Raw genomic sequence first — 25,000 nt, forward strand, 5'->3', positions numbered from 1 at the left:
TGCAGTGATAATCAAACTCAACATTAACTAAGCAATGCAAACTCAGCTTATCCAGCTACTCACAATTCTATTGCTACATCTCACCTCTGCCACTAGTTGTGCAGTATTAGGTACTAATAGTTATATGAGTAAAAACAGCAATGCCTTACACTAGGAGAGGAGATGGTTAAGGGAAATGCAGAAGAGGGAATGTCTGAAACTGATGGAAGGAAGGAATGAGTGGTATTAATCAGTACACTACAGAAAATGGAAATAATAAGTAATGCTATTGATGTAGATTTAACTTATGATTAAAAAAGAACAATACTGATATGAGTAATACTAAACAAAAGATGGCAAGAATAATATTGACACTAATAGCACAGATTAATAGAACATAACTCTCCTACAACTAGACACTCCAGAAATGTACCTCTAAACTGAACCCTAAATAAGAGCAACAATACAAATCAATGCACACAGCCACCTCACATCAACTCCCTTCTACAGACACACTCCAGAACTGACCGTTAGAGCAGTGGATGGAGCGAAAAATATGGAGGCGTGGGCAGATAGCAGAGGTTCGTAACCCCGCAGGAAGGTATCCTCTGTGAGTCTGAGGGGCACTAGGTCTCCCGGGGACGCACTACTGCCTGATGTAGACTGCGTGAGGGTGACATCAGGCGTTCCCAAAGCCCCGCAGGATGGTGGCCAGCTCTGCAACACTGGCCCACGTGTCCTCCCCGTCTCTGTTGTGGGGAAGGAATGGTGTTGTAAGGGTAGAGCATGCAAAGAGGTAAGTTACATGACACTTCTCCAATTTTGGCTAAAACTTTTGAATCTTTAGAGACTGGCACTTCAGAGGGCTTTTTTTTTATATATATATATGTATGCATTTTGTTGACCTTGGGCAATGCCCCTCTAACATTAAGAAAAAAAATAATGAATAAATAAATAAACAAATAAATAAATAAATAAATAAATAAATAAATAAATAAATAAATAAATAAATAAAATAAAATAAAATAAATAAAAAATTAAAATCCTATTAAAATGTAAAACATTCACAAAAAAGTCACTGATCTAAAGAACTTATTATTTTCCTGTCTAATTAATTAACAAATATAAGACTAACTGATTGACTTGCTGAAGGACTGATGAGCTTACTGGCACATTAATAGAATGACTAACTGACTTAATGATTCTAATATTACCTGACTGACTGACTGACTGACTGAAATAACTGACTAGCTACCTAATAGACTGCCTTACTTGGTAATAAATTGACAGACTTGACCAAATGACTGACTGACTAACCCTCTTTAAAACAAAGAGTAACCTTCCCTTACTAAAAAAACATTATTAGAGCCTCAAACCTTCCCCACCATAACCAACACTGCCATCTCCCTTCACTTCCCATCACCACTATTACTAGACTTCCCCACCATTACCATCACCACCACTGTACCTTCCAGCCTGCCATCCTATCTTGTCCATCTTATCATTACCACCATCACAGGCCAGATTATCTTCACTCTTTCTGTACCTCCCCTTATGTAAAAGATAAACACTTCACCTTCATAACTCTAAGCCTGCATGCCTCCTAACCCCCTCACTCCCTCCAACCATTCCCTCCCACTCACCATCACCACACTCAGCATCATAACCCAAAACAGGACCACTCCATCATCACAAAGGCCACTGCTCCCCTTCTAGCCACAAAACCTAACATTACAACAGCACTTCACGGCATTCTTCCCCGGCAAGAAAGTACAGGAACTGCACCACCACCATTTTTGCAGCGCCAGCATCCTTGGGCAAGACCAGGACAAAAATAAGGGCAGAAAAAGAAGGTTCATGATATACAATGCCGATCTGAAGGAAAAATCTTGCACACACACACACACACACACACACACACACTTTGAAGAGTAGCAAAATATCTTTAAAAACAAAATCAATCCATCAAACTGGAATCCTTTTTTACTTCATTTTTTTCTTACGGGGGAAGGAAAAAATAAACGAGTCCATTTAATTCCTTATTTATTTTTAGCATTATGTAGCCCCTGGCCAGTCTTCTGCACGTAAAACACACATTAAGAGACTGTGGAGCTCTTTTATTACAACAAGATTGAAACTGCATTGTAGGGCTGCTGCGACTGAGGCTGTGAGGGCTACTGTGGGGGGCTGGGGTAGGCCTTGGCGCGGTCACCTTGATAACAGAAGGGGCGGGGAGGGGGCCAGGGAAGGGGGAGGGTGGCTGGTCGTAACCCCTCGCAGCCTCGTTCTCCCTCCCTCACCGTATCGCCGGCAATTAGCAGCCTTCGTCTTCCTTACGACCGACAAGCTAGTTTGGCCCAGCACCAACCACCTTAATCTTCTCCACCTCCTCCACCTCTCCCTCTTCTCCCTCTTTAAACTTTCCAGTACTCTCCTTCTATCTTCATTTCACTCTCTCCTTATCTCCTCTTCTAACTACTTGCAGTTATCCTTGTCTCTTCTTTCTTCTCTCTCAATTTTTTTTTTTCAGTTCGTATTGCTCTCCTATCCTTATTTGTTTTTCTTTCTGATCTATTTTTCTTTCAACTCCTTACTATTCAATTTCTCTTATCTCCCACATTCTAATTTCTCAACATGTTTCGAGTTTTTTTTCCTCTCCTATCTTCTCTGAGTTTTGTCCGTCCTCATTCTATTTTCTTCTTTCTTTCTCCTCCTGTCTCCGCTCACTTCTCTTTGACAATCTTTCATTTCCTTCCCTTTTAATCCACACACACACACACACACACACACTAACAATACCCACGACGCAGTAATTTCTTATCCAGTATTTTCTCCGCAATAATTTCGTTTTCTTCGTTTTTGTCAGGAACTATTCAGATTTTTTCACCCTCCAGCACTTTTGCCACTCTAGCCAGGACCTTTCGTATTACATTTCCATGTTTTCGTTTTCTTCCTCGGGCAATTCATTTTCTCTCGTCTACGTTTCATGCATGACTTTTTCTTTTCTTTTTTCTTTTTTCTCCTTGCCTTCAATTAAAGCTATTCTTCTCTACTACCACCACGACCTCGCTCCTTCCTCCACCTCCCCCTCCTCCTCTTCTTACCCCCCGAGACAGGTGCACGAGGTGGGTCAGGTGAGTAGCGTCCAGCCTCGGGGTACACCTAGGGGCACGCCGGCCAGGTGCCTCGGAGGGGGAGTAACCTGACCCCTCCTAACTGTACTTCACCCCACCTGCTCGTCGCCCCTGATTGCCTGACCTTATTGCGCGCGTCTGGTGGACGCGCGCAATGAGTCGGTGGGAAAATAGAAAGGGACGAGGCAAAACGGAAAGCAAAATAGAGGTCGGTGTGTATAGTGAATAAGTAGATTTGAAAGCGGAATATATATATATATATATATATATATATATATATATATATATATATATATATATATATATATATATATATATATATATATATATATATATATATATATATATATATATATATATATATATATATATATATATATATATATATATATATATATATATATATATATATATATATAAAGGCAAACTACATGAAAGAGAGAGAGAGAGAGAGAGAGAGAGAGAGAGAGAGAGAGAGAGAGAGAGAGAGAGAGAGAGAGAGAGAGAGAGAGAGAGAGAGAGAGAGAATGGAAGTCGGTGTGTATAATGAATAAGTTGAATTGGAAGCGAGTGGAATAAAAGAGGAAAATAAATGCAAACCACAACAGAAAAGAAATATAGATGAGACAACAAAAAAAAAAAAACAGAGGTCGGCGTGTATAGTGAATAAATTGAATTGGCAGAGGATTAATTAAATAAAAAAAATAAAATAAAAAAAAACGCCAAGTACAAAAGAAGCGTCGACCGCAACAAGGGACGAAGCCTGACAAAGAAAAAAACGGAGGCTGATAATGAATAAGCCAAACAGGAAGACGGTGAACCGAATAAAAACATGATTTGATATCTGCACGGAGAAGCGAAGGTCGGTGTGCCTACTAAACACGCTGGAGTAAGCGAAGAATGAGAAAACAAAAGAGTACGAAGAAGAAAAAATACACGAATCGATATTTGGTAGAGAAAAGAAATGATAAAAAGAAGTTGAAATAAAGGTTGAACTACAAAACGAGGAAGATGAAAAGAAGAAGAAGAAAAAAAAAATAATTCGTATATGTGAAAGAATAAACCATGAGACGAAAACAAACAACAAATGCAAACATACGAATATACTCGTACACACGAAAGCAACCTGAACAAGACTCACTTCTTTAATACTCCACATCCTTTCCTTCACCGGTAGTTCTTCAGCAATCAACTTCAGCTTCCCTTTGCTCATGTTTATCTTATCTTCCCTCTTCCTCATACTCTTACTCCTCCTCTTCCTAATACTCCAATATTGCCTCTCCCCTCTCATTTCCTTACAAGCACTTAAGAAAGCAATATAAAAAACTGCAACTGAGGCGAGATGCATATCAACATAACAGTCCCGTGTGTGTGTGTGTGTGTGTGTGTGTGTGTGTGTAACAAGGGCTAGTCAAGGGAGTACGGCCATCAACACCACGGGTAAATGATCTGGCCCCACAGGTGACCATGAGTGTGGTGGTGCTCAAGAACCTGTCTGGTGCTCGACTTACTGCCTCTCACGTTATAACAAATCGGGTGCTGGAGGGGATGTGGGAGTGGACTTTGTTATCTGCTCTAGTTAGGTCTGTCTCTCTCTCTCTCTCTCTCTCTCTCTCTCTCTCTCTCTCTCTCTCTCTCTCTCTCTCTCTCTCTCTCTCTCTCGTGTGGACTGTTTTTAAAAGCTGCAGAGATAATGTGCTGGGATCATATGTTTGTTTTCCTATAGAGGCATCACCATCCTTGTTAAACTATCACAATAATCATAAAAAAAACACGCTTGAAAACTCCGATAATTCCCAGTAGAGCTTGTTAAAATTGTTCGAGATAAGACGACGAAACGTTCAGCAATATGGGTCTCTCTCTCTCTCTCTCTCTCTCTCTCTCTCTCTCTCTCTCTCTCTCTCTCTCTCTCTCTCTCTCTCTCTCTCTCTCTCTCTCTCTCCAGCATCCTCCATTTCCCTCGCCATATTGCATCTTTCCCCTGCTTATCTCCAAGTGTCACTCACCCATGCCTACTTCTTTCTCTTTCTGCTTTATTCTCTCTTCACCATTCCCTCTTACTTCTACCATTTTTTTCCTTGCATATCTCGTACTTCAAGTGTCTTATCAATACTACATTATCCTTACCTTCTTTCCTTCTTATAATTTTTTTTCTCCTACTCCTTTCTCCCTTACCTTCTCATTTCCCATACAGCTCCCATCCCTAAACTATAACATCTTATATATCTCATCATCCCTTTCTTTTCTTTTCCCTTCGACTCCTCCTTCCACGACTTCCTCCACACAATATATATCTCCCGAGTTTCACATCTTCCCTACTACCTCCTCCTCCTCCTTCTTCCTCTTCTTCTTCTCCTTCTCCCCCTTCCCCAAACCACTCCCACGCCAAAGCTTCGCCGTTTACACAGTCCTTCCACGTCTCTCCTTCCCTCCCCCTTCGTCACCTCCGCGCCCCACCGCCTTCCGCCCCGCCACACCTACCCTCGCCACCCCTTTGTCCGACCTTGCCTGCGGCCCGGACATGTCGCCCCTGAGGAAGATGTGCGTTTATGTGCGTGTCTGTGTGCGTGTCTGCCGATCAGGTGTGCACGTCAGGGGGCGAGGCGTGCATTGGGGGAAATACCGAGTCCTCCTCTTTCTCATCCTCTTTATCCTCCTCCTACTCGTCCTTCTTCTCTATTAAAAGGTGGTGTTTTTTTTTTTTTTTCTTGAAGATGAGAGGTGGCTGCAGTGTGTGTGTGTGTGTGATTCCACCCGTAATGTCAGATCAAGGTTGGGGAAATATCCTGAGAGGTGAACCACTTCCACCAACGAGCCAATCCTCACGTCCTAACCCTTGACTCTGAAGAATATATTCACGTGGAAAACTTTACAAGCGTGCGAGACTCAGGTGTGCGGACAGGAACAAATGGAGGCTCCTCCGCCGCGGCCCGCCCCTTGAGGGTGGCGTGAGGCTGATGGATGCATAGATGTACAGCTTGACAGACGCCTCAGTACGCACGTATTATTGACATGCATGTCTGCCTGCCTGCCTAGCGTTTGTGGAATACAATTGCAGACTTATGCGCGAACACACACACACACACACACACACACACACACACACACACACACACACACACACACACACACACACAGATATAACCACCTCCACATACTAATGATCTTAGACATAAAAACTAACACACATACGAATTTCTGGACTGACACAACACGAAAACCACATTATATAATTCTCAACAATAAACATAATGTAATTAACTACATGGTATAATCTGCTCCACCATGACAAATATAGATAATGTTCCGTGGAAAAAATGCACAAATATTCAGTGGCATTAAGAATCTACACACTTTTTATACCACAGCACCGAATCACATTACTGAGAACGCTTGAGGAATTTAGGAGAGCTTCAGGGTAATATAGGTTGGTAGAGAAAACTATACATAAATATCGATGTATCTTAGAAACTCAACTGGCCTTATCTCTCTTGAAACTCTTCATATTGTTTCTGTCCTTTCCTTAAAGTGACGTTACTGAAGAAAATATCTGAGGCATGGAGAGTTTTAGGTAATATAAGTGAGTAGAAAGAAAAGAAGTTACTTTTACTAGTCTACCTCAAGAGATTAACTGATCTTTTCATATTGTTACTTCCTTTTCTTTATGTCAAATTAACCAACTATTTTTCATCTCATATAAATTCACTGTTTCCTAGCTAATCAGTATCCTTTCTTTGTTACAACTGAACAGAATACTCGAAAAAAATAAATAAATAAATAACCCAACCACTAGAACCATGCCACTGACACAGAAACACAAGGGAAGACCGGAAAAAAGAATATGTATATCACGCAAGGCCACACTCTGAAAACTTGAGTACGAAACAATCAACTCATCTGGACTGTCCCGCGCCCTTGTCCTGCCCCGGAATCACAAGGCCTGCTGCTGAGGATTATGTGTCTCCTCCTACGCAATTGCCCTGTTGAGAAACACTTGTAAAGAGTCGTTTTGGGGAGCAAATTGCCTTCCACCTCCCCGCATTTTTTTTTTTTTCTTCCTTCCTTTTTCTTTCGTTACAGTCACTGGCGAAGTACGTGCAATAATTTGTCAAGGTCACGTTTTGTTCTGACTTAACACAAAACACTTATCCCCCCATTCTCTCTCTCTCTCTCTCTCTCTCTCTCTCTCTCTCTCTCTCTCTCTCTCTCTCTCTCTCTCTCTCTCTCTCTCTCTCTCTCTCACACACACACACACACACACAATTACCCACCACCACACACATTAAAATACAAAAATATGACCATGAAATCACTTTGACTTTATTCCAACTCCCTCCCTCTCCTCCATCCTCCTGAAGATCCTCCTCCCATCAGTACACTCATCTCCACCCTCCACCCACCCCCAGTCATTTCCACCCCCTCCCTACATTCCCCCCAACAGGTGTGAGTTCGTGACGAGAGAGGTGGATGGCCAGGTGTCCTCGAGAGGGGGCGAGGGTGTGTGGGGGGTGCAGGTGTGAGGGTGTGAGGGAGTGGGTGTATGGGGAGAGGGGTGACTGGGGGGAGGTTGCATTACTCCTCCCCCCACCTCCCCACGTCAAGGTTGCTCAAGGTTGACCTGACCAGCACCCCTCCCCCCCTCTCTCTCTCTCTCTCTCTCTCTCTCTCTCTCTCTCTCTCTCTCTCTCTCTCTCTCTCTCTCTCTCTCTCTCTCCACACCTCCCGCGTCTCTCCCCGTACTTCTCTCTCTCTCTCTCTCTCTCTCTCTCTCTCTCTCTCTCTCTCTCTCTCTCTCTCTCTCTCCACACCTCCCGCGTCTCTCCCCGTACTTCTCTCTCTCTCTCTCTCTCTCTCTCTCTCTCTCTCTCTCTCTCTCTCTCTCTCTCTCTCTCTCTCTCTCTCTCTCTCTCTCTCTCTCTCTCTCTCTCTCATTGTAAAGGAAACTATACAATACATAATAATGGTATCTTTCATTTGCAACAACAACAACAACAACAATAACAAAATAATAATAATAATAATAATAATAATAATAATAATAATAATAATAATAATAATAATAATAATAATCACAATCAGTCATTACTTTCGGAGAACAAGGTACATCACCAAGAAGTCGCAAACAAAGCACCTTGGCAAACGTCACACCTAAGGAAGCATTATTTTGTACAGCATACGACTCACACCTTTTGGAATATAAGAACACAAGAAAATAAGAGAAGCTGTAAGACACATACCTACCACTGACAGCCTTTCTAGATTACGAGTCCAGTACTTCATTCTTCACTCACTGTAGAAATCGTCATCCTATTTTCTATTTTTGTTCTATGCATAAAACTATCAAATCATTAATCAATACAAGTAACAAGAAAAAAAAACTTTCAATATTAGTTTTTTTTTTTTTTTTTACATCTGAAATAAACATGGCGACTGACAACTGGGAAAAATACGTTAAAGAAATATTCAAATCAACCACGTCCTACCGTTACCCAGTAATTAATTCAGCACACCACAACACCGCAGCCAGCCCTAGCGCCTCCTAACGCGGCCCAGGACAGAGAGAGGTAACTGCTATTCTTCCTTTCACCCAAACACGTCCCAAGCATTCCTCTCCGCTGGCGTTCCCCTGCTCGGCCACTCCAGGCAGCGAGGGCCAGCGAGCCTTGTTGGACGCTCGTAAAAATGCCTTGAAGTCTGATGGAAATCTGTTCAAGCGTTACATCTTTTTTTTTTTTTTGTAATAATGTGTGACGCAGTTACGCCTCCTCGTCACAGGTGGGTGAGAAGAGAGCCTTTTTCTATTTCTAGCCTGTTCCACGTGTAATTTAGTGGATGTAGTAAGTAAATAGGAGGATAACGTGGATATAGACGAAAAGTTCTCCTCCTCGTATTATTAGTTCTTACCTATTATCATTCACATCCCTTCTATGTTCCCCTTGTTCGTCTTATATTTGTTGATATTAAATGGCCCCCCCTCTCCCACATCCCTGTCTACATTCCCAGGCCCGTATTCAGAAACAGTGCTCTCACCACCACTATTTTCCAAGGCCACAGAGATCATCAGCCGGATTCTCAAGAGCTTTTCTCCTCTTAATAATGTAGAAGTCTTGTTCGTCTGCCACTAGAACCGTAAAAACACCCAAAAAAATCCGCGTCTGTAGAGCCTTTTGAAAGTACTAGATGCGGCAGGAAAGTGTTTCAGAATATGGACCCCAAAGCCTTCATTCTCATCTAGTTTACATCCACCATCCCTGTCCTTCTTCCCGTTTCCTTTCCCTCTTCTCAGCCCTCACCCTCGTCAACACAACACTCCTCGTATCCTGTCCTCACCCACCAAGCTACACACATTTTCCTATTCTTTAGCTCATACTTTTAATCTGGCTGCACATTCCCATCTGATCACCGTCACTCAGAGTCGCAGGAACGCACTCTGGCCACACATCACCACTATCTACATGGCACCACTGACACGACCTGCTGCTGGTGCTTGGCCTACTCGGGGAGCGGTCAGAGGTTGGCTGGCGAGCAATCAGTGGTCACAGGGCAAGGGAATATCATCATTTAGTGGTCAGCAAGGCACGAGACCGTCATGGGCTAGCGGTCAGTGGGCAGGGGCGCCGTTACGTGGAAGTTTGGTGACCGTAGCGTTTGTTTGAGGTAAATTCTTCTTTTTTATTTAAGAGGGGTACTGGCCAAGGGCAACAAACATTTAGAGAGAGAGAGAGAGAGAGAGAGAGAGAGAGAGAGAGAGAGAGAGAGAGAGAGAGAGAGAGAGAGAGAGAGAGAGAGAGAGAGAGAGAGAGAGAGAGAGAGAGAGAGAGAGAGAGAGAGAGAGAGAGAGAGAGAGAGAGAGAGAGAAATCATCCAAAACTGGTGGATAAATGTCTTGAAACTTCCCTCTTGAAAGTTCATGTCATAAGAAGGAAGAAATACAGAATCAGGTAGAGTTCCTGAGTTTACCAGAAAAAAGGGGTGAATGATTGTGGAGCAAGATGTCACATGGGAAGACAAAGGATTCTGCTCCTCCCCAGTCTGGTGCTCCGGGAAAGACTCGCCACGCTGGCAGTGTATAAACATTAGAGGGAAATTCCAGGGAAGGTCAGGCACGCTGCATCTATTGAGATTATTTCTATTTTCAGATTTTTCTGAGAATTTCCTGGTAATGTTTAAGAGTAAATACTGTGCTACCATTGTGTGCTGTGGTGTGGAATCCTTGTGCCAATGAGTGAGTTCTGTTAAGGCTGTAGGGGTCATAAAGTGCAGACGCAGCCTCAGAGTCGCATATACAAAGTCTTAGTAAGTGTTAGTTTATATAAATGTATGCACACTTTCATACATACTAATATACAACGATTTGCATGGCTTAAATGTAGGAACACACACACACACACACACACACACACACACACACACACACACACACACACACACACACACACACACACACACACACACACACACACACACACACACAGTGACATACAACACTGTTTAAAAATACGAATAATACGAACAGCTAGCATGAAAAAATAAATCTAGAAAAGACGAGCACTGTGCAAGTGTGATACGTTGGTCGAGCAAAGCAAGCTGCTGAATTCCAAATAAGTACATAATGTTAACAGATTCGGTAACATATTCATGTAAATCTACCTTAACTGTTAGTTGTGACTGACATACTAGGCGAGTTTTTATGGGCCACCAAACATAAGTTACGTTTCTGCAAGGGAGGTCAGGGCGAGGTCAGTTAACTGAGTACAACTCTTGTCCGAAAGACCAGAGGCTGTGAATACCTTATGCAAGTACGTACAGAAAACACGACCTAGCAAGGTGGCTGACAGGATCATAAAAGTATGACTGCTTGGGAAGCAGTGTTCTGTATCAAAACAGTAATCAACGGCTGCAAGTCAAGCAGCACACGCACAATTCCTCTACACGTTTGGCCAAAACCGTCTATCTTGAAGAGTTAAGTGAATACAAATACATAATATAGAAACATTTATCACCAAAGCATGTGTGAGTGACAGCCTACCTTCCTCAGGAGCTGTTTGTCTCGGTGACTTTTCCATAATATTTCGATATTTTCAAAAATATTCGTCGAAACATGTGACACTCCAATCAATAAACTAACGGTTCATACGATAAAGTCCTTACACCTGCACCAACCTAAAGTCAATAAATAATACATCACACAGACTGAACTCACTACACTGAAGTAAGGCGTAAATAATACGTTTTGATGGTAATTCTTCAGACTGTACGTATGGAGTGCCTGAACTGTGAACGAAGTAAAATATAAAGCCTCTCGTCCATATCCTCTCTTGGCTTCACTAACGCCTGCACTTCCTAATACTGCATAAGAGTGGAAATAAAAGTATTAAAATCCATAAGAAAACATAATTTCGAGAGCCCACCAGGCAGACAGGCAGCGGAGAATTGCATATCTCCACACCACCTCGGCAGACTGTCGCCACTGGGTCGGCCGGCACACCGCCATCCACCACGCACCGTAATTTGTCATCTGGCAGCGCGGAGTGGCGTGGTGTGGCGTGTCTTGCCGCCGGACACATCACTTCAAAGGTATACTCGCGTGACTCGACCCTCGGGAGGTGACAGGCGGCGCGGCGCCCTCACCTGCCTAGTACTTCCTGGTGGGCTGCGGGAACACCTGGCACGCCGCCCCCCCTTCCCCTCACCCTATCCCCTAGTCATTCCACTGCCGCCCCTCTCTACACCCAAACACCCACCACCTACCCTCATCCCCTAGTCATCCTCTCTCTCTTCCCCCGGTTCCTCTCCCTATTCTCTTCCCCTGCCTTCCCCTTCATGCCCCTGCCCACCAACACGCACCGTGGCATGCCTCCAGGGGCTTGGGCATGAAAAAGAAAAGATGCACTGTTTTTTTCCCCCTCTCTCTTTCTCTACAGCAGCGCCGTTACCTGGATGGCGTGCTGCACCAGGTGAGCACTTGATGGACACCTGTGCTCTCACTCACGACTTACCTGTTATGAGCCGTGACATCACCAATACGAACATCAACACCAGTATCAGATCAGAGTGAAATGGGAATGTGAGGTGCAGAAGAGTGTGTGTGTGTGTGTGTGTGTGTGTGTGTGTGTGTGTGTGTGTGTGTGTGTGTGTGTGTGTGTGTGTGTGTGTGTGTGTGTGTGTGTGTGTGTGTGTGTGTGTGTGTGTGTGTGTGTGTGTGTGTGTGTGTGTGTGTGTGTGTGTGTGTGTGTGTGTGTGTGTGTGTGTTGTTCCAAGTAAAAAAAAATAATATTTGTGTTTTCCTCAGTTGTTGAAGAAAAGACGAAGGAAAATATAGAAGAAGAAGAAGAAGAGAAAAACATCTCGCTTAAAAAAAATAATAATATACAAGAAAAGAACAAAGCAGAGGACGATAACAAAATAAGAAAATTACAATGAAGAAGAAGAGGAAGAGGCGGAGAGAGAAACAGAAAGAGCGCATCAACAAAAACAAAGAAGAAGAATAAATAAATAAATAAATAAATAAAATAACCAAGTTTACCAACGTAAATATAAGTGTGTATGCCTGCCCGAGCGTGTATATGCCAGCCACGAAGCAGAAAGAGGTGAAGGAGTACAGGGAGGTGTCTGTACTTACACGCTGTAGTCCCTAGCGACAGGGGGCGGCGGGTTCCAGACGGGGCTGTGGTAGAGGAGCCAGTCACACCACGCCTGCAACACAAGGGCGGGGAGTCAGTAAGGTGAGGGAGGGCGGAGGGGGAGCAGAACAGATAGGGGTGTGGAGGGAGCTAAAGGGATCGGGGGGCGGGAAAGATGGGGAGGGTGATCGAGGAAGGGGAAAAGGAGGAAATAGAAAATACGATGAAAGGGGAAGAAGGGAAAGACGTGGTGGAAGTATGTAAATGATGGGGAAGATAGGGAAGAGAGAGAGAGAGAGAGAGAGAGAGAGAGAGAGAGAGAGAGAGAGAGAGAGAGAGAGAGAGAGAGAGAGAGAGAGAGAGAGAGAGAGAGAGAGAGAGAGAGAGAGAGAGAGAGAGAGAGAGAGAGAGAGAGAGAGAGAGAGAGAGAGAGAGAGAGAGAGAGAGAGAGAGAGAGAGAGAGAGAGAGAGAGAGAGAGAGAGAGAGAGAGAGAGAGAGAGAGAGAGAGAGAGAGAGAGAGAGAGAGAGAGAGAGAGAGAGAGAGAGAGAGAGGGGAAAATAGGAAAGGAGGGGAAGGATGGAAGAAGAAAAAAGACAGAAATGAACGGGAAGATGGGGAAGCAAAGCGAAGATAGGAAAGATGGTATTGAGGAGGAAGATGGGAAAAAGGAGAAAAAAGGGGAAGAGAATGAAGAACAGGATGGGGTGGAAGGGAGAGGAGGAAAGGGAAGAGAAATAAGAAAGGGAAGAGGGATGCGAAGGGGAAGAAAGGGAAGAGGTAGAAGAGGGAGAAGAGGGGAGGAAGGAGAAGGAGAGATAGGGGAAGAGAGGGAAGAGCAAGATGGGGTGGAAAGGGGAAAAGGAGGAGAAGGAAAAGAAGAGGAGGAGGAGGAAGGGGAAGAAGGGGACGCAGAGTCAGGAAACCCTGAGGTTGTTATACTCGTAAAAGCGTGGGTGGAGAGAAGCACCATGGGGGGGCAGAGAGAGAGAGAGAGAGAGAGAGAGAGAGAGAGAGAGAGAGAGAGAGAGAGAGAGAGAGAGAGAGAGAGAGAGAGAGAGAGAGAGAGAGAGAGAGAGAGAGAGAGAGAGAGAGAGAGAGAGAGAGAGAGAATCCATCTAAGGGCGTCGACCCGGCCACCAGCATTCGACCAACCGTGGCAAGGTCAGTCTCCCCCAACATGCCCCTCCTCCCCACTTCCCTCCCCATCTCTCAGAGTGGTCACGGTATACTCACGCAGAAGGAGGAGGAGGAGGAGGAAAAATTGAAGAGAAATACGAAATGCGGACAAGGATGCAGAGAGAGAGAGAGAGAGAGAGAGAGAGAGAGAGAGAGAGAGAGAGAGAGAGAGAGAGAGAGAGAGAGAGAGAGAGAGAGAGAGAGAGAGAGAGAGAGAGAGAGAGAGAGAGAGAGAGGGGGAATGAAAGATGAGGTCAGCAAATGTTATAAAAAAAAATAACACGCAAGAAATGGAGAAAAAAACAAAAAAAACACTGGGTCCACGTGACAATGGGGCGCAGGTGTGCAGGAGAACCAGGTAAGTACAGGTAGGGACGTGAGGTGATAGCAGTGTGTGGAAGGGGTCGTGCCAGCAGATGACAAGGACTGCAACAGGTAAAGAACTCAAAGCAAATGAGACGATGGAAATTAAGCAAAATGAATGAGAGAAGAAAGGAAGAAATCAAAAGGAGGGAAGGGCAGAAAAGTGAAGAGGAGCAGAATGCCGATAAAAAATAAGCAGGTAAACGGAAAAGGAAGGACAGCAGGATAATATGGAAACAGGTGAGGAGAATGATAGCAAATGAAAGAGAGAAGGGCTGAAGAATACACGAACAGGTACAATTAACTGATGAATAGAAAGAAACAGATGGAAAAGAGACACCAGTTAAGTAAGGAGCCACCAGTTAAGAATATCAGGGTAGTAAGCGGAATGAACAATAGCAAATTAAAGAAACAGATGCAAGAAAAGAGGGGGAAAAAAAGACAGGTGAGACAGGGCAGCAAATGAAGGAGGAGCAGCAGGTACGATACAGCAGGAGGAAATAGGAACCAGGAATTAAATGAAGGGGCAAAAAGTGAAGGAGGAACAGCAAGTAAGATGCAGCAGGTGAAAGAGGACGAAAGCACGCGAAAAAGGGAAGAGTTAATATGTTAAAACCCGAAAAGGCACCTAGAGGCTCACAAAAATATTACGTAAGAAGGAAAATCGTAATGAAATAGAAATACATGGGAAAGAAAGAAAAGTTAAATGCGAGTTAAAAAAAAAATGTGAACAGAAACAGGTGAAGTTGAAGGCGAGATGACATGACTGGATTAACTCATCACATGGAGAGGAAAAGCAGGTGGAGGATAAGAAAATTAAGAGGAACAGGTGAAGATGGAGCGATGGGAGACAGCTAAACCAATGGTGGAGGAGGTGCTTGGGGATAACAGATGACGTGGGCAGAGGAACAGGTGAAGGTCGAAGGATGGGAGGAGATAGGTGAACCAGTAGGGGAGGAGGTGCTTGGAGGTAACATATGACGTGTGCAGAGGAACAGGTGAGGGTCAAAGGATGGGAGAGAGGAAAGCCGATGGGGAAGAGGTGATTAGAGAGAACAGGTGACGTGAAAGGGAGGACGTGTGCAGGAGAGCGGCCGTGAAGAGGAGGGCGCCACGGGGATGATAAAAGAGCAGCAGCTTAGGTACATTTACCCCAAGCAGTGACGTCATGAAGTCCCGGGAATTCGTGTCCATAAATCGAATACAAATTAATATGTGAACTAATGAACTGCTTTACATTAAGAGCTCCGCGAAGACCAAGTGGAAATGGGGATGTAATAAGAACATAAGAACATAAGAAATAAGGGAAGCTGCAAGAAGCGACCAGGCTTACACGTGGCAGTCCCTGTATGAAACACACCTACCTATTTCCATCTGTTATCCCCATCCATAAACTTGTCTAATCTTCTCTTAAAGCTCTCTAGTGTCCTAGCACTAACTACATGATTACTGAGTCCGCTCCACTCATCTACCACTCTATTTGAGAACCAATTTTTTCCTATCTCCTTCCTAAACCTAAATTTTTTAAGCTTGAACCTGTTATTTCTTGTTCTACCCTGGTTGCTGATCCTAAGAATTTTGCTTACATCTCCCTTGTTATAAGTGGAAGTAGTTGCTGTTTTGCTTTTTTTTTTCTTATCAAACAATTCGTAGTATAATATCACAATTTTTGGAAACTGTACGTACTTAAAAGGAGAGGGAGAAAAAAAATTGTTGCTTAAATCGCTGATCTCAAGAAAAAAAGTCATTATAATTTACAGTTAAACCACAAGGAGCAACAAACCTACAAGGAATTAAATGAATATGTAAACGCGAGCAATATATTCATGGGCAGCAGAGGAACTGGACACGTAGACAAAAAAGATAACTAACTGAATAAATGAAGAAAGAAAGAAAGAAAGAAAGAAAGAAAAACAAGTTAGACAGACAGACAGACAGACAGACAGACAGACAGACAGACAGACAGACATACAGACAGACAAACAAACAAACAGACAGACAGAAGGGAGGGAAGGAAAAAAATGGAAAAAAGGAAGAAAGGAAAGAAAAAGAAAAACGAAAAAAAGGAAAAAAAAGAGAGGAAAGACAGAAAGAAAGGAAGAAAGAAAGCAGTAAATAAACAAGGATATCTAAGTACAATCGTCAACTTCTCTTGCTCGTCTTTCTTCAAATGGATTTAAACACGAGGTATCATCAGTCAGACTCAGGCAAGCAGTGATGGATGATGGGAGTAATGCGGCGGATCTCTTTGCTTTTCTTTTCTTCCCTTTATTTTTATGCTGGGGAAACCTGATCAACACACACACACACGGAATCCGGACAATTTGGCCACGGACGATTTGGCCACGGACGATTTGGCCACGGGATGTCACCCTAGGACGTTTTGGCCACGGTGGGTAGGACATTTTGGCCACGAGAGAAAATACTAGGAATCTATTGCACTTAGTAGCTTGCTTATTAAGTAAAGGAAAAAATCTTTAGTCTGTTTTATTATCCAAAAAAGTTCTCTAATCTGTTCTGTTAGGTTAGGTTAGGTTAGGTTAGGTTAGGTTAGGTTAGGTAATAAATACGAATATTAATAATAATTGTGAAAATATGTAAATAATACAAAATATAATATATATTACAGTAAATATGTTTCATGGCCAAAACGTCCACCTTGGGAAGTTCCCGTGGCCAAAACGTCCTACGGTGACATCCCGTGGCCAAATTGTCCGTGGGCAAATCATCCGTGGCCAAATCGTCCTACACCCCACACACACACACACACACACACACACACACACACACGTAAGCAGACATGGAGCATACGTGAGAGAGAGAGAGAGAGAGAGAGAGAGAGAGAGAGAGAGAGAGAGAGAGAGAGAGAGAGAGAGAGAGAGAGAGAGAGAGAGAGAGAGAGAGAGAGAGAGAGAGAGAGAGAGAGAGAGAGAGAGAGAGAGAGAGACCCGCAGAAGACAAAGGAAAACCAGAACAAGAACAAAAAGAAAACGAAGAGAAGAACAAGGAGAAAAGGTAGAAAAAGAGGAAAACGGATGGAGAAATACGACCTAAAAAAAAAAAAAAAAAGAAATAAGAAAAGAAAAATTGGGAAACTCAAACATTACAACGATCACACAGGGGGAGTCCTAACACGGCCCAGACTGACTGACGAGAATGACGAGCAGTAGTACAGCAGACAAGGCACAGTGACACATTGGGCGTAACGTCACAGGAACCTTAATTACGAGCAATGGTTGGTTGATCTAATCCTTTCACTAAGTATGCACTAATTCACAGCACTAAAAACAATGTACTGAGTCTTTATAAGCATCTACAAGAAAGAAAAGGCGTAAAAAGAACACATTTTGCAATTTCTAGCCCTTAAAGTGTTTGCAGGTGGCCGTGGAATAAAAAAAAAAAAAAAAAAAAGATGTCTCAGAGTGGTTAGTAATTAAATAAAGGACTACATGTGGCGGCTGCGCTCCTTTGTGCACTACAGTCTTAATTAATGTACGGTTGTCTTCTACAGTCGTGTTTCCTTCCGGCCTGAGAACACTTGGACCATCAGAACGTACAACACAGACTCAACTAGTACAAGACGTGCCAAATTGTAGTGGAAGCGTTTTAAAGCGCCGCAGGTTCAAACAGGGTTATCACAGAGGGTAACTTGTGGCTACCCGTCATTACAGAGGACTTCCTACACCCTCTCATCGTTATTGTATGCACCGAGTAGTACGTTAGTAATAAATAACATATTAGCATCTTCATCTCAAGCACTGGTAATCTATTTAATGCTCAACCTGATTTTGTTATTTCTTATGACTTTAATTGTTTCAAGAGAAGACTGTCAACATCTTTCCATAAATAAAACCTACCCATTTTATTTATTTCATTTATTTTATCTCTACGTATTAATAAAGCTCTGTGAGCGGCAAAACGAATGAAAATACACTCCTTGACACTAAATAAAAACAGATCATCAATAAAAATAAATCGAACAGGATAAAAAAAAAAAAAAAGACAGCCAAGGGGAGGACAGGTAACAGGACGCTCAGGGGACTCGCTCAGGTAAGTCACTGGAGAGATAACATCAATAACACGCGGAGCTAAAAGATCCAATAATACCCTTATCAGTGTAATGATCAATACTCTCTCTCCCTCCCTCCCTCCCACCCTCCCTCCCTCCCTTCCCCCTCGATTTCAAAGACAATAATGATAATAATACTGATAATAATAGAGGTGAAATTGTTCCTTGTCGTCTAGGTTCGTGCGCTGGGCTTAGAGGACACGGGGCTCAGTGGCCGGGCAAGCACAGGGCTGTGATCGAGGCGTGGGTGTCAAGGGCCATGGCCACCACCACCATCACCGCCACAGCTGCCCATATTAGGTGGACAACACTCGTGGGATACACAGACAGGTAAACAAGAGGGATACACGCTCGGAAAATATTAATATAGTAAATAAAGTAAGTGTATCTAATAAATGGCGGTGGTGATGATGATAATAATAAAATAAATAAATCAAAATAACAACAGCAACGAAATGTACAAACAAATAAAGTATAAATAAGAATAGAAATAAGATAACACACAATACAAATCATTACATTCATAACTCACTAAACTGACTGACTGATTGATCAACCAACACTAACCAACAAACAAACAAACTAACCAATAAACGAACACCTAACTATCAAAGTAACCAACCATTTAACCAAATAACTAACCAAATGTACGTATAAACAAAATAAATAAAAGCAAAAAAACAATTAATCAATATGACGTTAAATGGAGTTGCAATACCATAATGCTGCTGTTCCTTGGCATTATCCTCCACCATTACCATGCTATCACCATCATTCACATTGTCATTCACATCACTATTGATATCACGTAAGCCACCACCACCAAGCAAAGACAGGCTTCACATGATCACTGGCCCCTATCCATTTATTCCCGCCCTGTCACCCGCCCCGATACCAGCCTGCTGATAAAGGAGCGGAGAGACAGGAAGATGAAGGAGGAAGTGTTCATCATCATATTATTATTATTATTACTACTACTATCATTATTATTATTATTATCGTTGTTGTTATTGCAATTTTTTTTTTTGCAGTACATAATTATCTCTGTTGCTATTTTTTTATTTTTTTTATTTTTTTACTATTACGATGCGCCTCTACCAGCCAGCCTGCCAGTTTGTCACTGTCTGTCTGGCTGTCTGTCGGTAGGTTGGTGTGTCTGCATTCCTGTTTGTCTGACAGTTAGCATTCTTTCCTAGCTGTCTGTCTCATTTTGTTTGTTTGTTTGTTAATTTGCTTGTTTGTTTGTGTGTGTGTGTGTGTGTGTGTGTGTGTGTGTGTGTGTGTGTGTGTGTGTGTGTGTGTGTGTGTGTGTGTGTGTGTGTGTGTGTGTGTGTGTGTGTGTGTGTGTGTGTGTCTGTGTCTGTGTGTGTGTGTGTGTGTGTGTGTGTGTACGTTAGCAAGTTCATCTATTTTTTTTTTCCAGGAACACAAGCGCGATGTGATAGGAATGTTGCAACCCGCACGTACTCACATCTGTTGACCTGCCTGATGTTCCGTCTTACACACACACACATACACACACACACACACACACACACACACACACACACACACACACACACACACACACACACACACACACACACACACACACACACACACACACACACACACACACACACACACACAGGCAGCGATGACCTACGTATAGTATAGTCCCTACTTCCCCAGCTTTATGGTCACTTCCAGGAGGAGGAGGAGGAGGAGGAGGAAGGACAAGCTACCTGCGTCAAGGATGTGACCCAGCGGAGTGTGACCTTTTCGGGGTTGGAGGGAATCGGTAATGGCCTTGAGAATGGTGCGACGAGAAAAACGGCGCGATATTCATTCAGTAGGATGAGCTACAATATAGTAGTAGTAGTAGTAGTAGTAGTAGTAGTAGTAGTAGTAGTAGTAGTAGTAGTAGTAGTAGTAGTAGTAGTAGTAGTAAAAGTATTAGCAGGCAGCAACAGTAACGATTGCAGTGGTAGTAAAAGCAGTAGTAACAGATTTACATACGAGTCGAGGAGGAGGAGGAGGAGGAGGAGGAGGAGGAGGAGGAGGAGGAGGAGGAGGAGGAGGAGGAGGAGGAGGAGGAGGACCTTTTAAACTCAAGTTGTTCGGAAAAAAAAATGGCATGAAAAAGACAAACTAACCATATTTACAAGGAAAAATATATACATACCCTATGAACTACCACACAAGTATCTATGCGAGAGGGACTACATAACACACTATGACAACTGTGCTCGTGTAGGCGGGAAGTGGAGTGCAAGGGATAGTTTAGCGTTACCTGGTGTTTTCTATGGCGCCACCGCTCAGACCCTATTATGAAAACATTGCTCCAGATTATCAATGAAATTCCTCAACCTCTTTACGTCACCTGATCTCACTAGCACGGTTCGATCCTCCTGCACCGAGCGTTCATCCGTATGCTGCGCCGTGCTCCAGTTACCCCCTGTATCACTGACCTCTGGCACTTTGAATCCTGATGATATTGGCTAACTGTCAGACGCCATGACCCGGCAGACAGAGGAGGTGGAGAAGATGATGAAGAGAGAGAGAGAGAGAGAGAGAGAGAGAGAGAGAGAGAGAGAGAGAGAGAGAGAGAGAGAGAGAGAGAGAGAGAGAGAGAGAGAGAGAGAGAGAGAGAGAGAGAGAGAGAGAGAGAGAGAGAGAGAGAGAGAGAGAGAGAAATCATGTGCATAAATAAAAAAATTGTGAGAAGCAAAGTAAAAAAAAAAGAGCGAAAGGGTGAAAAAGCAAATGAATATGATAAACGACAAGATAAAAGTAAAATAAATAAAAATTAAAGGTTATGGAACGAGAGGGAAAAGAATCAATTAAAAAAAAGAAAGAGTAGAGGAAAAGAAAAAGCTCCTATGCATAAATAAAAAAAAAAACTGACAAATAAAATAAAATAGAAAGAAAAAAGTGAAAAGGGTAGAAAACACAAAGAAAAGACAAAATATAAAAGAACAAAGAAAACACACATGGAACGAGAAAGGGAAAACGAATGAATAAAAGAAAAGAGGAGGAGGAGGAGGAGGAGGAGGAGGAGGAGGAGGAGGAGGAGGAGGAGGAGGAGGAGGAGGAGGAGGAGGAGGAGGAGGAGGAGGAGACCATCCATCAAAGGTCCCATCAGGTATACGACACACGCCCCTTGAGGCAGCCGGCATAGCAAGGACGCCACTGTGACCTCGGTGACCTCCCCGCACTGACCCTCAAGACGCTACCTTCCCACGACCTTTACTCCTTCTCCTTTACCTCCTCCTCCTCCTCTTCCTCCTCCTCCTCCTCCTCCTATTACTCTTTCTCTCATCTGCAATTTTCTCACTTTGTTTTCACCTTCCCTCCTTCTGTTTCTCTTACTCTTCCTTACTTTTTTCCTTTTATTCTTCACTTTTCTTCATTTCCCCCATTTATTATTATCTGCCCTACACTTTTCTCTCTCTCTTCCCCTCTCACTTTTCTTTTCATTTACCTGATCTCTTCGTCTGTCTGTGTGTCTGCCTACCTTTCCCCCCCTCTCTCTCTCTCTCTCTCTCTCTCTCTCTCTCTCTCTCTCTCTCTCTCTCTCTCTCTCTCTCTCTCTAAACTGCATATTAAATTCAACCAAAAAATAGGAGAGAGAGAGAGAGAGAGAGAGAGAGAGAGAGAGAGAGAGAGAGAGAGAGAGAGAGAGAGAGAGAGAGAGAGAGAGAGAGAGAGAGAGAGAGAGAGATAGGAGGGTGGTTCTTGTTACCTTTGAAGATCCGCGTCTCTCACCTTCCAGAATATTAATTAAAAACACAAGGACAGGTAGGCATAGTAACACCTTCTCTCATACTACTGTGTGTGTGTGTGTGTGTGTGTGTGTGTGTGTGTGTGTGTGTGTGTGTGTGTGTGTGTGTGTGTGTGTGTGTGTGTGTGTGTGTGTGTGTGTGTGTGTGTGTGTTCAAAATTCTCCTCGCATTTCTTTTTGCTATTTCCTGACAGTACGTGAGTCACAGGAGAAAGGAAGGAAGGAAGGCGAGGGATGAGAAAAAGAAAGAAAGAAAGAAAGAAAGAAAGAAAGAAAATAAATAAAAGGAAGGGAGGAAAGAAGGAAGAAAAAATAGAAAAGAAATGAAGGAAGCAAGGAAGAAAGAAAGGGAAGAAAAAAGGAAGGAAGGAAGTTAGGAAGGAAGGAAGGAAGGAAGGAAGAAAAAGAAAGATGGAAGGAAGGAAGGAAGAAAAGAAGAATGAAAGAAAAAGGACAAAGACAAAGATGGAAGGAAGAAAGAAAAATTGAAGGAAGAAAGAAGAAAGAAAAGGAAGGAGTGAAGGCAAGAAAGAAGGTAGGAAGGAAGGGAAGAAGGAAGGAAAGAAGGAATGAAGGGGGCAAAGAAGGAAAAGGGAAATAGAATATAAAAGAGAAAGAAGAAACAGTTATAAAAGCAAGAAATAAAACGAGGAGTAAGCGGCTGGAAAGTGTCAAATGAAAGAGGGAAAATATGAAATTGAAGATAAAAAGAAGAAACACAAGAAAATAAGAAAAAAAGAAAAGAGAAAAAAAGAGAGGAAGAACAAGAAGTTGGACACATGAACAGATGAGAGGACAAGAAGTGGAGCAGGAGAGAGAGAGAGAGAGAGAGAGAGAGAGAGAGAGAGAGAGAGAGAGAGAGAGAGAGAGAGAGAGAGAGAGAGAGAGAGAGAGAGAGAGAGAGAGAGAGAGAGAGAGAGAGAGAGAGAGAGAGAGAGAGAGAGAGAGAGAGAGAGAGAGAGAGAGAGAGAGAGAGAGAGACTACAGAGTCAGAATTATAAAGGAATCGCTTGAATAGAAGATTTTCAAAAGGGGAAAACCATTTTTAGCAAGGATGATAAAGCGGAAATTAATTCTTGGAGAGGGAGACAAAGACAAGAACGAAAGGAGGAAGGGAAGAGCAAAACATGGTGCTTGGCTGGACAGGAGTATGTGGTGTGTTTCAGTAATGGTGATGACGGTGACTCAGAGATGGAATGGTAGTAGTCGTGGTAGTGGTGGTGGTGGTGGTGGCGTGTAACAGCCATTAGCACAGGCTCATGTTTGCGGGTCACGGTGGCGTGGTGACAGTATGGTGCCGGCGACACTGTGGCGACAAGAAGAGGCGAGGTGCACTATCAGTATTCACGGACACATGGCAAGCACAGCCGTAGACCGCCACGTGAGCTCCCCCATGCACCCCCCCCCACAATGCCTGTAGCATGCCACACACGCCGCCTCAGTCCAACCCTGGAGCGCACTACGCCTCTACACAGTCTCTTTTTTAATGCACAAGGAAGACCCTATACCAAAAACAAACTCTGGATAAACAACGTTTGCTGATTGTCTCTCAAAGAACAAAGATTCGAAACAAGAGTCAGTTCACGTATGAGGGTACTTTGAGACTCCTCACTTAGCAAAGTCAAGTTGTTGGAAGAGGAAATACAGATTGAGGCACACAGTTCCAGAGTCTACAAGTCAAGGTGGTGAGAGAGTAAAGGTACTGGTTGACTCTTGTATTAAGGAGGTGGACAGAATACTCCCAAAGTTCTGACGCCTCTATTCCCTTCAAGCCACAACCTACACGCCCAATGCCTGAACCTACAACTCAACGCCTCCACTATGTACTACGCAAGCTCTCCTGGTTCGCTTATCTACATTTCCCCTACTTTTCCCCACATCTGCAGACCTCCTATTCTTCCTCACATCCCAAGACTTACTCCTCCCCACGCCATCCTCGACGTCTACTCCTGCTCCCCCCATCATCACATGCACGAAGCCTGTTTCAAGTTCTGACCCCCTGGCGCCCCTTGCCTCCTGCCCCGTGTACCCGCGCCTCATGCAAGCAAGCCAGACAGTCGCTCCCCGTCTGATGACCTTTGGAAAATAGTCGATCCGTGTCCAGGTCTTCCATTAATGCTTTTGGAAATCCTGCCACCTGAACTGAACCTCTTGGCTTCCTCAATATTCGTCATTCATTTCACCTTGAAAAAGTTTCTGGCTTATTAAATTTTCCGCATAATGTGAATCGAGTTTGAACGCTGCTGTGTCCTAACAGTGAAAAGTAAAGGGGGTGAAGATTTCCTATGGCAGGTGAAATGACACTGTACCCCGACTGTTGCTCGCCCAGTGTGTACTTGATGCACGCAAGAATAAAAATGAACAAATAAATAAAAACGAAAATTTAAAGAATGAAGCAATAAGGCACCTCCAGAACTAAACAGGCTAACCCAATCAGAACTCTTTTCTAGTTAACTTTTTTTTTTTTGAGAGGGTGCTGGGGAGGGGGGAGGCAGCTATGCATATTTCTTATTCAGCTTTTTGCAGTCCTTCATTAGCCACCTTTACAAGTAAAATAAATGAATGAACAAATGAAACTGACAATACAAATGATAAAAAAAAAAAAGACACACGAAGTAAGAAAAAGCAGTCAAGCCGTATAAAGCTTAGAGACAAATTGAAAAAGCATTTATAAGGCAGCATGAAGACTGGAGGTTGAAGAAGAGGCAAGTTAGTAAGAGGCACTACACCCCTAGTAGCACACAGGAGCAATGCGAGGCGAGGCGAAGTCAAAGGAGTCAAACACATCAACCATCAGGGGCCTTCAAGGTCAGGAGAAAGGAGCAGGAGGTCAGAGGGAGCCAGACGAAGGCAGGAGACGTGGCACTGACCTTAAGGGGAGGCATGAAGTG

The 25,000-nt window shown here is 43.4% G+C and overlaps 2 protein-coding genes across 2 annotated transcripts in view; both read right to left on the reverse strand.

The window, feature by feature from the left end:
• The window catches only part of LOC135104541 (telomerase-binding protein EST1A-like), a 20,388-nt gene extending 19,729 nt beyond the window's left edge, over window positions 1-659 (reverse strand). The window contains exon 1 of the mRNA XM_064012115.1: window positions 627-659. Within this exon, the coding sequence (XP_063868185.1) occupies window positions 627-659 (33 nt within the window). The remainder of the gene's footprint in view (window positions 1-626) is intronic.
• LOC135104424 (telomerase-binding protein EST1A-like) overlaps window positions 1-25,000 on the reverse strand; it is an 86,759-nt gene that overhangs the window by 20,304 nt on the left and 41,455 nt on the right. The window contains exons 7-9 of the mRNA XM_064011829.1: window positions 24,980-25,000; window positions 12,736-12,809; window positions 508-728 (exon numbers count right to left, since the gene is read on the reverse strand). The exon at window positions 24,980-25,000 is cut by the window's right edge and continues 227 nt beyond it. Coding sequence (XP_063867899.1) covers window positions 659-728; window positions 12,736-12,809; window positions 24,980-25,000 — 165 coding nt within the window. The 3' untranslated portion in view covers window positions 508-658. The remainder of the gene's footprint in view (window positions 1-507; window positions 729-12,735; window positions 12,810-24,979) is intronic.

Source organism: Scylla paramamosain, chromosome 10 (genome assembly GCF_035594125.1).
Source record: "Scylla paramamosain isolate STU-SP2022 chromosome 10, ASM3559412v1, whole genome shotgun sequence".
In the NCBI taxonomy this organism is placed as follows: domain Eukaryota; kingdom Metazoa; phylum Arthropoda; class Malacostraca; order Decapoda; family Portunidae; genus Scylla; species Scylla paramamosain.